This window comes from Dreissena polymorpha, chromosome 6 (assembly GCF_020536995.1).
Source record: "Dreissena polymorpha isolate Duluth1 chromosome 6, UMN_Dpol_1.0, whole genome shotgun sequence".
Classification (NCBI taxonomy): Eukaryota; Metazoa; Mollusca; class Bivalvia; order Myida; family Dreissenidae; genus Dreissena; species Dreissena polymorpha.
The window spans coordinates 67,895,875-67,911,071 of NC_068360.1; the positions used below are offsets into that span (position 1 = coordinate 67,895,875).

Sequence of the window (15,197 nt, forward strand, 5' to 3'; positions counted from 1 at the left end):
TCAAACAAATGCAAAACATATTTTGGAGTGTGCGTTTATCATGCATAAATGTACATTTCGATTGGAATACAATAAAATAGTGTGCTTTAACTAAGTTTTGATAAAGACATGGAAGAAAAGAAGAGGAAGTGCATATCGTTTCAACGTTTTTGTTATAAACATATGATTAAATTGTCAACTTAATTGTTATGAACATTGGATTAACGATGTCATTAAGGTAAGCGTGTTGGAAACCTGTGTTTTCACGGTTCAAATGTTTACACGTTAATTTACATAATCTGTATTCATACGCGTCTTAAATAAACTATGGCGAACCGTTTTAGTCAATGTTTTTTCAGTTTAAAATTTGTTAAAGCAAAAAAATACAATTGTTAACAGTTTTCATTAGTTGTTGTATATAATAAAAGGAATTTTACGCTAGTCAATTGTTCCAAAAGTTTGTATCAGTCTCGTGGCTTGTGCTATTTCGCATCACACTCGAGGCTCTGCCTTTCGTGTGATAAGTCATCACACAAGCCACTCGACAGATACAAACTCTTGGATCAATTGACTAGCGTAATATTCCGAATATAGTCACAAGGAATCTTTATTTGCATAAGGGTATGCATTCATAATTGTATGAATACTATGCTTCTAATTTATATCTGTGTGGTGTTTTATTTTTTAACTCCTTTTTTGTCCCCTTGATGTAGGTACATAAGTCTATCTTCAGCTACAGACAAAGGAGCATGTTAAATTTTTACAAAGAAAAACATTTTACAGCCAATTGCAATTAAAATATTCTAATTTCATTAAAGTGATTCATATTCATAAAAGCATTGAAGTATAAATATTCTTACCAGATGTACTAAATTTGTCAGTAAGAGTTAAATTGGTGACAATCCTGCCCTTGTCTTGATGAGAATCATAATGGAAATATAAGGATTTTACAGGCTTTTTGTTTGAGTCATGCCTTTATGAACGATAAAAGCAAATTGGAAAATTAAAGATAGGAAAGGCTATAATATTCCTACCTCTTAAAGGTTTACAATCCAGACACATAGTGTAGGCCAGGTTAGGTAGCCTGGTGAGCTCATTACATAGGGCCTGCACCAGAGTTGTCTTCCCTGACCCCTTGGGCCCCGTGATGAGAAGCATGCCATTGAGGAGCCCGGGCGTGGTGAGAAACATGTCCCTGTAGAGCCGTCGAGACCCCAGGGCCACCTCAACATTCCACAGGGCCAGGTCTACCAGGCTCTCAAAACCTCTGAAACAAACAGCATTCAGTCTGGCCACCACTGGGGTTCATTATGTAAAATCAAAAATGTCAGCTTTGGTCTGAGAAAACTGGGCTATATGCATGTGTGTAAAGTTTCATCACAGATAAGTATGTGAAGTCTGCACAGGCTAATCATGGACAACACCTTCACCTCTAATGGAAATTTTTGTGCAAAGGAAGTCACTTCTTGGCCAAAATCCAGACTGCACTGGCTAAGCTAGAACAACACTTTACACACATGCATGAAGCTTAGTTTTCACCCACCCAGATCAATTGACTGATCATCAAGTTTAGTTTGTCAGAAAGCCAGGGCTTCATTTATTTGACCAAGATGCCTTGCAAAAACATTTGTTTACTGGTCTGTATACATTGTTTGTGAGAGATTGATGTGAGAAGGCATGGTATTCTAATCTAATAGCAATGGGTCTATTCCAAATGCTGTGAAAAAAAAAACTCAAAACAAGATTGATGATTCCCAGCCCACACCTACCCCAGACAATCCAGGCTTGTAGAAGGGACGTAGGGGTCAAGGCTGCTGATGCTGTTGTAGGCCAGCATGGACTGGATCACGGGTGGGGTGAGCTCCTGATGCCTGCTGCCACTGACAACTCTGAGGGTCACACCCCTCACCACGCCAGGGTGGAGTAAGGTATAGGTGCCCCTGGAGGTGGGGTTGTTGAACGTCAGCTGGCATTCTATGTAGCTGTCTGCAACTCAAAAGATGTACATGCAGTACATCACAGAACATCCCCTTCACTTAATGTTTGCTCATTGTCTGTATAAATGAATGTTTTAAATTAACAGTTTAGTTTATTTCAGGACATTCTATATATATTTTTTTAATGGAGCAGAGTAACACCACATGTTAACTTCTCAATTCTGATTTAAGCAGCCAGTTTTAAATCTAAACAAGAGCTGCTTTTGTGAAACAAAATGACCCCTACTGCCTTTTGAAGCCCCACAGCAGCTATTTTAGAGAAAACAAGGCCCATAAAATCAAATCAAAGCCAAAAATCAATGAACCGGAACAAATTTCACACTTCATCTATAAGTCATGTAGGTAGACTCAAATACCAACTAGTTACCACAATTTCAATAGGGGTCATCTACTGCCCAATGCACATGTGAAGTATCAAACCAATCAGTCCATTTGTTGACACATTATTGACAGGAAATAATGTTCACACTTATTGTGACAGTGACCTTGACATTTGACCTAGTGACCCCAATTTCAATAGGGGTCATCTACTGTGCAAGGCCAATGCACAGGGGAAGTATCAGGCTAATCAGTGAATCAGTTGGTAAGTTATTGATTGGAAATGACTTCACACTTAGGTAGTATGACAGTGACCTTGACCTTTGACCTAGTGACTCCGATTTTAATAGGGGCCATCTACTGTCCAAAGCCAATGCACAGGAGAAGTAACAAGCCAATGGGTCTCTCTGTTCATAACTATTGATCTGAAACAATTTTCACTATTAGTGTGGCAGTGACGTTACCCTTGGACCTAGTGACCCAAATTTCAATAGGAGTCATCTACTGCCAAAGGCCAATGCACAGGGTTAGTATCAAGCCAACTGGTCAATCCACACACAAGTTATTGACCTGAAACAAATTGGTCTACCAACAGACTGACTGACCGACCGACATCCAGAAAAACAATGTTCCCCTTCTTCTTTGAAGGGTGGCATAAAAAAGTTAAACATTTAAAGTCAAGAAATAATTAACATTAAAAGAAGAAATAAAAAAACCATTATCTTAGCAAATAACATAATTGTATTGATACACTTCACATTATTGATAACCTTGACTTTCAATGGTATTAACAGCAACAGTTCTTGGAGCAATACAATGTAAGTAACAGTCACAAGCTGCACAAACATTGTACAAGCTGGAAGTGTTAGAACAGTCCTTGAAACTCCACTAACCTTTCATAGCTGGAAGTGTATTAACAGTCCTTGAAACTCCACTTAACTTGCATAGCTTGAAGTGTTTGAACAGTCCTTGAAACTCCACTAACCTTGCATAGCTGAAAGTGCATGAACAGTCCTTGAATCTCTACCAACCTTGCATACTTAGCTCGAAGTGCATGTTCAGTCCTTGAAACTCCACTAACCTTGCATTTTCGGAAGTGTATGAACAGTCCTTGAAACTCCACTAACCTTGCATAGCTGAAAGTGCATGAACAGTCCTTGAATCTCTACCAACCTTGCATACTTAGCTCGAGGTGCATGTTCAGTCCTTGAAACTCCACTAACCTTGCATTTCTGGAAGTGTATGAACAGTCCTTGAAACTCCACTAACCTTGCATAGCTAGAAATGAATGAACAGTCCATGAAACTCTAATAACCTTGCATAGCTTGAAGTGTATGAACAGTCCTTGAAACTCTAATAATCTTGCATAGCTGGAGCCTTGAAGTGTATGAACAGTCCTTTAAACTCCACTAACCTTGCATAGCTGGAAGTGTATGAACAGTCCTTGACACTCCACTAACTTTGCAGCTGGAAGTGTATGAACAATTCTGAAAACTCAACTAACCTTTCATAGATGGAAGTGTATGAACAGTCCTTGAAACTCCAATAACCTTGCATAGCTGGAAGTGTATGAACAGTCCTTGAAACTCTACTAACCTTGCATAGCTGAAGCCTGGAAGTGTATGAACAGTCCTTGAAAATACACTAACCTTGCATAGCTGAAAGTGTATTAACAGTTGTTGAAACTATACTAACCTTGCATAGCTGGAAGTGTATGAACAGTCCTTAAAACTCCAATAACCTTGCATAGCTGTAAGTGTTAGAACAATTCTTGAATCTCCACTAACCTTGCAAAGCTGTAAGTGTATGAACAGTCCTTGAAACTAAACTAACCTTGCATTAGCTGAAGTGTAAGAACAGTCTTTGAAACTCAACTAACCTTGCATTAGCTGAAAACGTAAAAACAGTCCTTGAAACACAACCATGGGATACTCCTCACTGGCCACAGTGTTGAGCCAGTGACGGAAGGCTACATCAATCATGTCAGATGATGTCTTTGTGGGCTGAAAAAAAAACAACAACACAAGAAGTAATTAAGTTCTGACAATTTGAAACCCACAGGTATAACCAGGGCAACATATCTGATATGGTTCATTTTAGGGATGCAAGAGGTTAACAGGTTAACCTACTGAAACGACCAGTTAACCGGTTATACTTTCACAAAAAGGTTAACCTATAAAAAGTTTTGATTATGCTTTTTCTTGGAACAATTCATATAATTTTATGTTTTGCGTGCGAAATACTGCCAACTTGCACTGGCAAATAGTTAGAACATTTCAAATGTCTCAACAAAGTACCACAGCATTACAGTAAATCAGTACCTTATTGGGTACAAACATGGGGTACGTTCTAATAATAGGAGCTATTGTTTTCTTTTACTCACTAAAATTTGGCCAGCGAACTGCGGGGAGTGGGGGCTATTAATAATGACATAATTGACATATGCATCTAACTCGCAATAAAAATCAGTTGAGAAATTGGACGGCTTATTTAGATGTTTTGTTAACCACTATCTAACACAGATTTCTCACAAACATAAACTTTTTATAAGTATGTCAAGAATTGCATCCGTAGTTAAAAACTCTATGTGTTACCTTCATATTTGTTTTATCAGAAATTAATATTATTATTACTATTTTACACACAAACAATGCCACCACTACCATCTGAGGCAAGTTTTATTTTAGAAGGCAATTTATTAAACTCATTTATATAATTTTCATCTACAAACAATTTATTTTTAAAAATAAAATCATAAAATTTAGCATTTGTGAAATTAAGTTGCGCTAAACGGTATGTTAACAAACAATCACGTGAATTGCCAACCCAATGGCTACCCATTGACATGGTAGTTTGAAAATGAGCAAAATTTCCCAACAATTAAGCATGAGGCCCAGTAAGCTTTTGTCCCCACGATCTACTTAAGTGCCATGGGAGCATGTGTTCTTGAAAAAAGTCGTCATGTTACCAAGGCTTGCAACCGCCTCAGCCACAAAACTAGTGCACAGAGTCATTTTCTTGACCAATGAACACTGTTGTGTGCATATTCTGCATGTATGTTCGCTGATTTGTTTGAACCGTTTGATTCTATTTCACTAGTTTAACAATTATTTAAAAACATTTTTACATTAAATTTTAGTTTAAAAAACAATTAAAACAGAAGGAACAAAGACACAGAACATTATTGTGAGTGATATGAGGTAAACGTAATATAAGCAGCCAAACCAATAACATATCAATGACATGTAAAAATGAACATTGTGTGGTTCTAATAATTTTCAACTTATATGGTTTTACGAAGGAAAAATTAATACGAAATACAGCTTTTAGATACAAAATTAATAAAATAAAATGTTATAATACATTTTTATTAAGAATCTGATAAAAGCAAGCAATCTCAAATTACTTTTGTTTCTATTGAGTACATGAATGAGCGATATGGCATGTTTAACATAAACTTAAACATGTTTAATACTAAATGTTTTACAGGTTACAGCAACGGTTAACCGGTTAATGTTTTTTGTAAACTCTTGCATTTCTAGTTCTTTTATAACAAAAGAAGGTGGGTATTTTGGCATTTTAGGATGTTTAACCATAGTAGTTTAATTAAGGATTAGACTTTCACTTTCCTAAAGGGCAATTTAGTTTGACTATCTACAAACCCCCTTGATAAAATTTTCCCTTAAAAGTCATTTTTTCTATTCTTATATTTAACCACATGCATTACACAGTATATTTAACCACATGCATTACACAGTATATTTAACCACATGCATTACACAGTATATTTAACCACATGCATTACACAGTATATTTAACCACATGCATTACACAGTATATTTAACCACATGCATAACACAGTATATTTAACCACATGAATTACACAGTATATTTAAGCAAGCAAGTACATGAGCTAAGCTTAATTAATATTCAATGAATCATTTAAAGCAATTTACATAACTGAATCAGGAATGTTTTATTTTTTCTTTATATTTAATTATTGAAATAAAGGGACCTGTGTTTCAACTTTGGGCAAAACCAAAAAAAAGTACAAGTACATTGAATATTATTTGAAAATATTTTGCTTTGACTCACTACCTAAAATAACAGAAAGCTGGTCAAAAAACCTCTGTAATGAATTTACCAAGTTTCCCAATGGATACAAAGCAAACACATTTGCTGTCTCCGGGTAAGGCTTGATGGTCTGTATCCAGACCCGCCCTGTCACATCCAGTTTCAGGAAGCGTCTCAACATGTCTGGTATGATCACATGCCCCTTCAGCAGTGGCTGCTCTTTCAGGATACGCCTCACAATGTCCGTGTAATGTTCTGCACTGAGCTGTCTACGCCTGTCAATCACAATCACTCTCACAATACAATAACTCTCATCTTTCTTGTAGTCCTGGTCTGACCCATGTCCGTGTGGAGTTCCCACGCTGGGGGTACCCGTCTCCTTTCCACCATTCTTTGCAGAGGCTCCATTTTTGTTGCTTGCCACAGTGCTTTTTTCCTGCTGTTGTTCTTTTGGTGAGCTCAATTTGTACATTTTTGCCAGGAAGACGTGAGGAATCTCTGACCTGTATATCTTCAGCTGCTTCTCTACGTCCGACATGTCCATGTACACAGTGCTGGGCTGGTGTGGAACGTACACGCGCTTGAATGCATTTGGCTGTGAGGTTGACCTAGATTTAGACGATGCCTCCTGTGACTGTTTTCTGGGTGATGTCCTGGTGCCCTTCCTTGGTGACTCACTGCCCTGTCTTGAGTAGGGGGGCTGGGGTACCAGCAGGTCTGCTTCATTCACTGTGTAGCGCAAGTTCTGAACCCGCAGGACCAGGTTCAAACCTGGCGGCAGCACCATGTCTGTGGGTTCCATGTAATCCTCCTCAACAAAATCATCTTCATCGTCTGAGGCAGGCATTCTGCTTTCTATGCGGCCCCGATTGAACCCAAGATAACCAACAAGATACTTCCAATGACTTGATATACTCGATGAAAGGTCAAATTGTTTCTGATTTTTCTGAGGCTGTCTGTTCGATTCTAAAAAACAACCACACATTTTTTTATATCATAATGACCATGATGATTGTTTTAGTAATTTTATAATCATTCAGTTTGTAACACCAAACAATAGAAGTGTTTGCTAACTGGCATACTTAAAAACTTTGACACTGTGACCCTTTTGACAAAATAACTCTGAAATAGATTTAACAAAACTGGGTACATAATATTCTATCTGCATAAAAAACACCACTGACATGGTTGGTTTGGACAGGATTGCATGTACATGTATTGGGTTTTATATTATAGCCAAGACAAGGAGTTCAAGTAACTCTTGTCAGTTTTCTGTCATCAACTTAATAGGCCTTATTGTGGTAACACTGGGCTTCATGCTTACTGCACAAGCTTATCTGGTACGAGACTTTATGTGCATAAAACACAGTTTTCTACAAACGAAACTCAAATAAATCAAGGTTTCTTTACACTTTTGGTAAATGTTAACTAACTTTTACTGCTAATCAGCAACATTTACATGTAAGTATAAACATAAGTTTACTCTTTAGTTATTATAAAAGTGTGTAATGCATCATTTTATTTGCAAGATGATGGTTTTTGACTGCAACTCAAATGGAAAAGTTCCTGTTGATTACATTGTATTATCATCAAGTAAATACTGGTTCACAAAAACATGTGCAAGTGCTGCCAGGATGTCTTACCATCAGAGTCTATGGAATTGAATTTGGGGTTCATATTCTCTTCATCATCTGCTGTCAAAGGGAGATTCAGCCCAGTTCTGATTGGTTGAGGTGGCAGAGTCTGTCCAATCAAAGAGCCTCTCACTTTTGGCATGACATGGACTTCAGTTTCATTCACCAGTTTGACACAATCATGCTCTGGACTGATGTTAGCTGAAATGAAGTTGGTTAAAATACAGCTTTGAATTCTAATGATCCATACTCTAGTATTTGGTAAACTTAAGCTTAATATCGTGCTTTTTTGTAATATTCGGGAAATCACTGTTAATTTTAATTTATTTCATACACATTTACTATCTGTTAATTTTAATTTAGGTCATACACATTTACTATTCTTTATAGAATTTTCACAGGGAGATCTGAGAGCTTCGTAAATATTTGTGGGAGCAAATACAGTGAACTTAAACAAAAAGACATTTTCCGCCAAGCAACACTTGGAGACAAATGCTGACATCAAACCAATATAAGGGGATTCCTATTATGTGTAAGCAAATAGACATGTACATGTGAATACACAGTGATCTAAATTTGAAAATCTAAGTAATTGGTAATAAGTTAATAAGTCCAAGCAACTTGTTTTATCATTGTTTATCTAGTTATGTGAGTTTTCCATAATAATAAATGACAGTTTTACTTAATGTGCATTCCAAAACGTATTGTATGTTCTTGTATTAGCTAATACAACTTTGCAATATGATGTGTGCACTGGCTGTAGCTGACAAGCAACTGGGCATTTTCATTTTTGTATGTTTAGAACCAAAGTGATTTTTTTCAGAGGCCTCTAATTTTTATATAAACAATGTAAACAATCTGTTATGCCTTTATCTATCGGCAGCAATGTTAGATGAATTGAATCTTAAAAATCTACATGTAAATATAAAGAAAGTGGGTGAATAACAATGCACAGCAGCTCTGTCATATTCTTGGTTTATGTGTAAGATCTAATTATAGCTATCAACAAGTCCAGTCACCATTGGTTGACCAGCATCTGAGAAATAATTAAGAAATATTTTTATCGAAACCTTTTGGACCGGGTTTTAGCTATAAGGCCAGGTCAGTATGAAATTGTCTTTAAATGAACAGCTTTGAGTTAGCATATTCATGTACCTACTGATACAATAATTAACAACAAGCAAATTCTTTGAATTGATATCCCCCGCCATTATACTTCTGGACACAAAAGTATTCTGGATGGATATACAAGGCCAATGTGCATCATCCTCTTATCCATATGTATACTCATACCAAGTTTCAATGAAATCCGTCAAAGCACTTCCAAGATATGGCTTCGGACACACAAAAAAGAATTTTTTCAAGATACAAAGGACCATAACTCCGTTATTATCCGATAGTGTACAATGCCATTTGGGGTGCATCATCCTCTTATCCATATATATACTCATACCAAGTTTCAATAAAATCCATCAAAGCACTTCCAAGATATGGCTCCAGACACACACAAAAAGCATTTTTTTAAGTTACAAAGGGCCATAACTCCGTTATTATCCGATTGTGTACAATGCCATTTGGCATGCATCATCCTCTAATCCATATATATACTCAAACCAAGTTTCAATGAAATCCGCCAAAGAACTTCCAAGATATGGCTCCGGACAATAAAGTGTCGGACAGACGGACGGAAAGACCGACGGACGGAAGGACAGACAACGCCAAAACAATATCCCTCCGCCTATGGCGGGGGATAATAATAAATCCTTATTTCAGTGGAATTCTCATGAGTAAGTTTAAAACTTAGATCAACTACAACACAAAGGGATGGACAAGAAGGCAAAAGTCTACAGTTTTCCAAATCTCTTTGCAGCCAAAATATCTTAAGTTTTCGTAATCATGATACATGTAAAGCCATTTAAGCTAATAAAGTTTAAACACAATCCTTCATGCTGTTTAGAAGGCATTGACAACAAAACTATTTGGGGAAAACATTTTCTATATTGCAAACAACCATAATGGCCATAATTCAGCCAAAAACAGATACTAGACAGAATTCCTTTCTTTACCTTAATAGTAAGTTATTAAGCTGTGAAATTTTGAGTTAGATCCACACAGCCATTAAAAAGGACTGAAAAACACAAGCTTTACAGTAGAAAAAACGCACACAGACGGCCATATTGCAACCAAAATGTCTTCCTGTATGATCATCCACACATTGGCCATTCAGCTGCAAAAGTTTTAGGGAGATACACCCAGTTATTAATGTAAAGCTAACAACACCAACAAGAGGTCCATGGGCCCTAAGGCGCTCACCTGAGGCCCAAAGGAACTAGACTATTCACGTAAGAATTCAATATTTAGGCACATTTTTAGATTGAACAAAGCAAATCATTGGCAAAAAGTTATGATTGAGGTTCATGAGAATTTGACCAAAAAAGCGAATTCTAAAATTTTGACATGTTTTTGTTCTTATTTGACCTAGTGACCTGGTTTAATATTTAGCTCGGCTGTTTTCGGAGAAAACCCGAGGTATTGTCATAGCCAGCTCGTCGTCCGCCGTGCTAAAACCTTGACATTTTCCTCTAACATTAAAGTGCTTCCACCTACAACTTTGAAACTTCATATGTAGATGCACCTTGATGAGTTCTACTCGCCACACCCATTTTTGGGTCACTAGGTCAAAGGTCAAGGTCACTGTGACCTCTAAAAAAAAAAAAAATTCTGACAAGCTTTCACAGCCGAGCGTGGCACCGGTTATGCGGTGCTCTTGTTGAGCTAACATGATCCAGTTTCAAGATCAGCAGAGATTTCATTTGGATAAATGAAAAAGTTTCATGAAGATTGGCTAATAAAGCAAGTTAATATACATTTAGCGTGAACTAGTTTTCAAAATAGCCATATAAGGAAAACTGCCCCGCCATGTTTTTCGAAGGACCTTAACAATTTTCTAACTCAGCTGAGATGTCATTTGAACAAATGTTCTGGCAAAATTTAATTTAATTTAACTAAATAAGTGACTTCTAGAGTGTTAACAGGGTTTCACTATAGCCATATATGAAAAACTGCCCTGCTCCTTGGTAGCCATTTTTTTCAAGTGAACCTTTTAAAACATTTTCAAACTCACCCAAAATATCATTATAACACATCTTCTGACCAATTTTTCATGATGATTGACATAAAATATCACTTCTAGAGCGCTAACAAGCTTTTACTAAAGCCATGTAACGAAAAAATGCCCCTACCCCTGGCAGCCATGTTTTTCAACAGACCAGAACCTTTTCAAACTCATCAAGATATCACGCGAACAAATGTTTTAATTGAGTTTCATGAAAATTAAATTATAGTTGTGACTTCTAGAGTGTTAACAAAGTTTTAGAATTGCCATATAAGGCAACCTGCCCCACCCCCTGCTGATTATGTTTCTCAACAGACCAAAACCATTTTCATACTCACCTAAGATATCATACATTTAGAACATATGTTCTGACAAAGTTTCATGACAATTTAACAATATATGTGACTTCCAGAGTAGTAACAGGCTTTTTCTTAAATTTGACCTAGTGACCTTGTTTTGCCTCACATGACCCAGTTTTAAACCCCTCCAACATATCATTTGGACCAATATTCTGACCAAGTTTCATAAAGATTGGACAACAAATTAGGCCTCTAGCATGTTAACAGGGTAAATGTTGGCGACAAATTACGCACAATTGATAAGTACGACAACTGATGGACAAAAGGCGATGACAACACCTCACCATGAGCACCTTCTGCTCAAGTGAGCTAAAAACACAAGCTATATAGAAGAAAAACAAAACAAAGGGCCATAATTCTGCCCAAACTGGTTGCAGTCACACTCACTTCATTAAGATTTTTCTTCGCATTATTGGCATGAAACTGTGAGAGTTTGAAGGAGAGGATTTGATAACACAAGCTTCTGGACGTACATAGGAGGTTGATGAACTCATAGACCGACAGATAAGTGCAAGCTCTGGGACGTACATAGGAAGTAGATGCACTCACAGACAAACAGACAAGCAATGACAGACCGACAGAAAAGTGTAATGCTTAACGCATACAACATGGTAAGGGGATAATAAATTTACCACAAAATCTATTGAACGATGTAATGACAGAACAAGTGAACAATGTAAGAATGAAACAAAGCTACCAACAACTACTGTGGAGACTGTCATGAACACATATCTTGATATAGGTGAGAGTGATGAACACTATCTTCAGCTATTATGAAGTCTTGTTAGTATACCTATCTTGATGAAGATGAGGGTGATGAACACTATCTATAGCTATTATGAAGTCTTGTTAGTATACCTATCTTGATGAAGGTGAGAGTGATGAACACTATCTACAGCTATTATGAAGTCTTGTTAGTATACCTATCTTGATTAAGGTGAGGGTGATGAACACTATCTATAGCTATTATGAAGTCTTGTTAGTATACCTATCTTGATTAAGGTGAGGGTGATGAACACTATCTATAGCTATTATGAAGTCTTGTTAGTATACCTATCTTGATAAAGATGCAGACCCTATCGACCCAGACAGGATACACGGCTCCCTTCTGTACTATACGCAGCTTGTTCATCAGGTTGGACTCAATAAAGCCTGTGTGACGATCCTAGCGGGAACAGAACACTTATCTTATTGCATAATTTGTCAGTAAAGTCTGACACAAATCTTTAGTTGTTCTTAAACTTCCTTGCAAAATATTCATTTTAAATGTCTTCATACAATGAATTTAAAAAAAGGCTTTTCACTAAATATACACAATTGTAAATAAGGCTATTTTCTGTTTGGAACCTCATACATAGCAACATAAGGAACGCTTTTCTTTTACAACATTTATATAGCAACTTCTTATTGAAATTTAAACATGTGACTATATTATACTCACATTTTCAAAACAGTTGAAAACAGACTTTTTATCAATGAATTTCAATATGATGATGAACAAATGTCATATTCTATTTATCACCTGCTGCATTTACATTTTACAGGACCCTATTTTGTATGATATTGACAATTTCACAGGGCTTTTCCTTCACTGTGACTAAAACTTATAGATATTTAACACTGTCCCATACCAGTATTTCCCAGTCATCAGGGGTGACCGGTTCCACCTGACAGCTAGTACAGATGGGAACCACTGTGGTGATGTTACGGACCATAACCTAAAATGTAAGGAACCAAACATGAGACCACTACCTACCTTGTAAAGAATCAAACATGTGAATCGGACTACTTAAAGATCATAACAATGTCTTGAACCTTATATCTCAAATAATTTGAGGGAAAGATGGAAGTTATATTACGAAACTCAAGCATCAAATAAATGAGAGCTGGACCTATTTTTTACAAGAAGTTTTCAGTTAATGATCTCTATAATTTAAAGATTGTTTGGAACAGTATACTAATTATATTATTAGAATATTGAATCCCTTTAATTGTATGGCAAATGTTCTTAACACTTAAAGACAAATGAGCCTCTACATACCGGCATACTATCTATCAAGCCGAGTTTTTCCCCCAGTAGTCCATTCATCTGTATGACCCCTTCCTCCTTGCCAGCCCGCAGGGTGTCCCCCGCCCAGCTGAGGTAGACATTCCTGCCCCCGTCACCCACGATCTCAAACACCTCCAGGTCCTACAGTGAAACGTACAACAGACTTAATCTTATGAAATACATAGCTGTCATGTCATACATATTTTGGAGGCTAAGTTTTGAAAATCATTTTGGCATCTTGGAGATGTAAAGGGGAGCAAACATGACAACACAAAAGAACAACAAATGCCAAAGTCCATGAGTATATTTGTTTTTCTGCATGTTTTTAACCCTTTCAGCGCTGGAACCGAATTTTAAAGGACTTTGCAAACAGTTTGGATCCAGATGAGACGCCACAAAACGTGGTGTCTCATCAGGATCCAAACTGTTTGCTATTCTAATAGTATTCTTTGGAAAAAAAATGAAGAAAATGCTAATTTTAGAAATTCAGCAGAAGACATTTTAGCAGACGACAAATTTACCAGCATGCAAAGGGTTAAGTTGCTGCCCATCAAATCCAACAATTCTAGGAGTGTCCATTAGCATTTTTTTTGACCTCCCTAGCCATTTAACAAGCCCAAAACGCAGCCACCTCAAATCCAAAATGAGCCTTCTATGCCATATCTTAATGAAAACTCTGATAAATCAATTTTTTATTGATTGGAAACAATACATTTTATCGGCAATAGTTAGCTTATGCAGGCTTGACATTAACTTTCATATCCACTTATCCTGAAAGAAAAGTTACTCGTACAGACATTACATGTACAATGTAACTTCCGCAGTATGTTATTTTCCAATAATTTCAAATAGAATAAACACACAGTAATAATTTCACATTAGTTTTATTTTTAAATCATTTAAAAATATAGACAAGCAAAACGTATTTAGTTGTCCCCTACCTCTTTCAATATAATTTGATGCAAATGACTCACATTTTACTCTTAGACTTTTAATAATAATGTCACAAAAGGTTAATATATTGTAGAATTAATAGTTCAACATCAATAGCCATCTATTGTGAAAAACAAACAAACTCCTTTATGAACAAACAAAACAAGCTAAAACCTGAGAAAAAGTGTCAACTGTTAACAATAAATGCAACAAAAAAACACACACGCGAACGATCTTAAACAAATACCATGGAACTAGCCAAGACACTGTTTTGAATTCAACAATACCATGTATAATTGTATCTCCCTTGTGTCTTGTTTACAGTACATTAAAGTATATTGTGTAAATTTTGGAATACCTTGCTCTTTATCTTTTCTATATCAACATTATTTGACTTAGTTTATTTAGATTTTGAAGGAAATCTTTGGTAGAGCGGGTGCTCCGAAATCCGACCATGTTCCTGATTACACTTTTTTGCTAAGGTTATATCAAAACACACAATTTCGTTTCAGTAGCGTTCTAAGAAAAATAATCATCTAGAAACATGTTCAGATCATGTGTGACACTCATGATCAAGAAGAAGGGTTGTGTAAAGGAGGAATCGATGTTGTTCAGAATTACATACCACATTCAAGGACTGATCCAAATTCCGAACAATAGACTAAATTTTGTCAAATCTAAAAGATCCTTTTTTATGTTGCATGTCCGATGACTTATAATATAATGTTCCAAAAACCA

The 15,197-nt window shown here is 36.4% G+C and overlaps 2 protein-coding genes across 3 annotated transcripts in view; both read right to left on the reverse strand.

Moving 5' to 3' along the window:
• The window catches only part of LOC127833374 (60S ribosomal protein L8-like), a 368,912-nt gene that overhangs the window by 353,205 nt on the left and 510 nt on the right, over nt 1–15,197 (reverse strand). The gene's annotated exons all lie outside the window — the stretch shown is intronic.
• Nucleotides 1–15,197, reverse strand: part of LOC127833362 (peroxisome biogenesis factor 1-like) — a 51,853-nt gene that overhangs the window by 24,667 nt on the left and 11,989 nt on the right. Inside the window, exons 2-9 of one of the 2 annotated variants that reach the window (XM_052358559.1) lie at nt 13,518–13,667; nt 13,108–13,194; nt 12,530–12,641; nt 8,012–8,203; nt 6,439–7,334; nt 4,174–4,297; nt 1,749–1,965; nt 1,014–1,246 (exon numbers count right to left, since the gene is read on the reverse strand). In XM_052358559.1, the coding sequence (XP_052214519.1) occupies nt 1,014–1,246; nt 1,749–1,965; nt 4,174–4,297; nt 6,439–7,334; nt 8,012–8,203; nt 12,530–12,641; nt 13,108–13,194; nt 13,518–13,667 (2,011 nt within the window). The remainder of the gene's footprint in view (nt 1–1,013; nt 1,247–1,748; nt 1,966–4,173; nt 4,298–6,438; nt 7,335–8,011; nt 8,204–12,529; nt 12,642–13,107; nt 13,195–13,517; nt 13,668–15,197) is intronic. The other variant, XM_052358560.1, reaches the window with a different exon arrangement.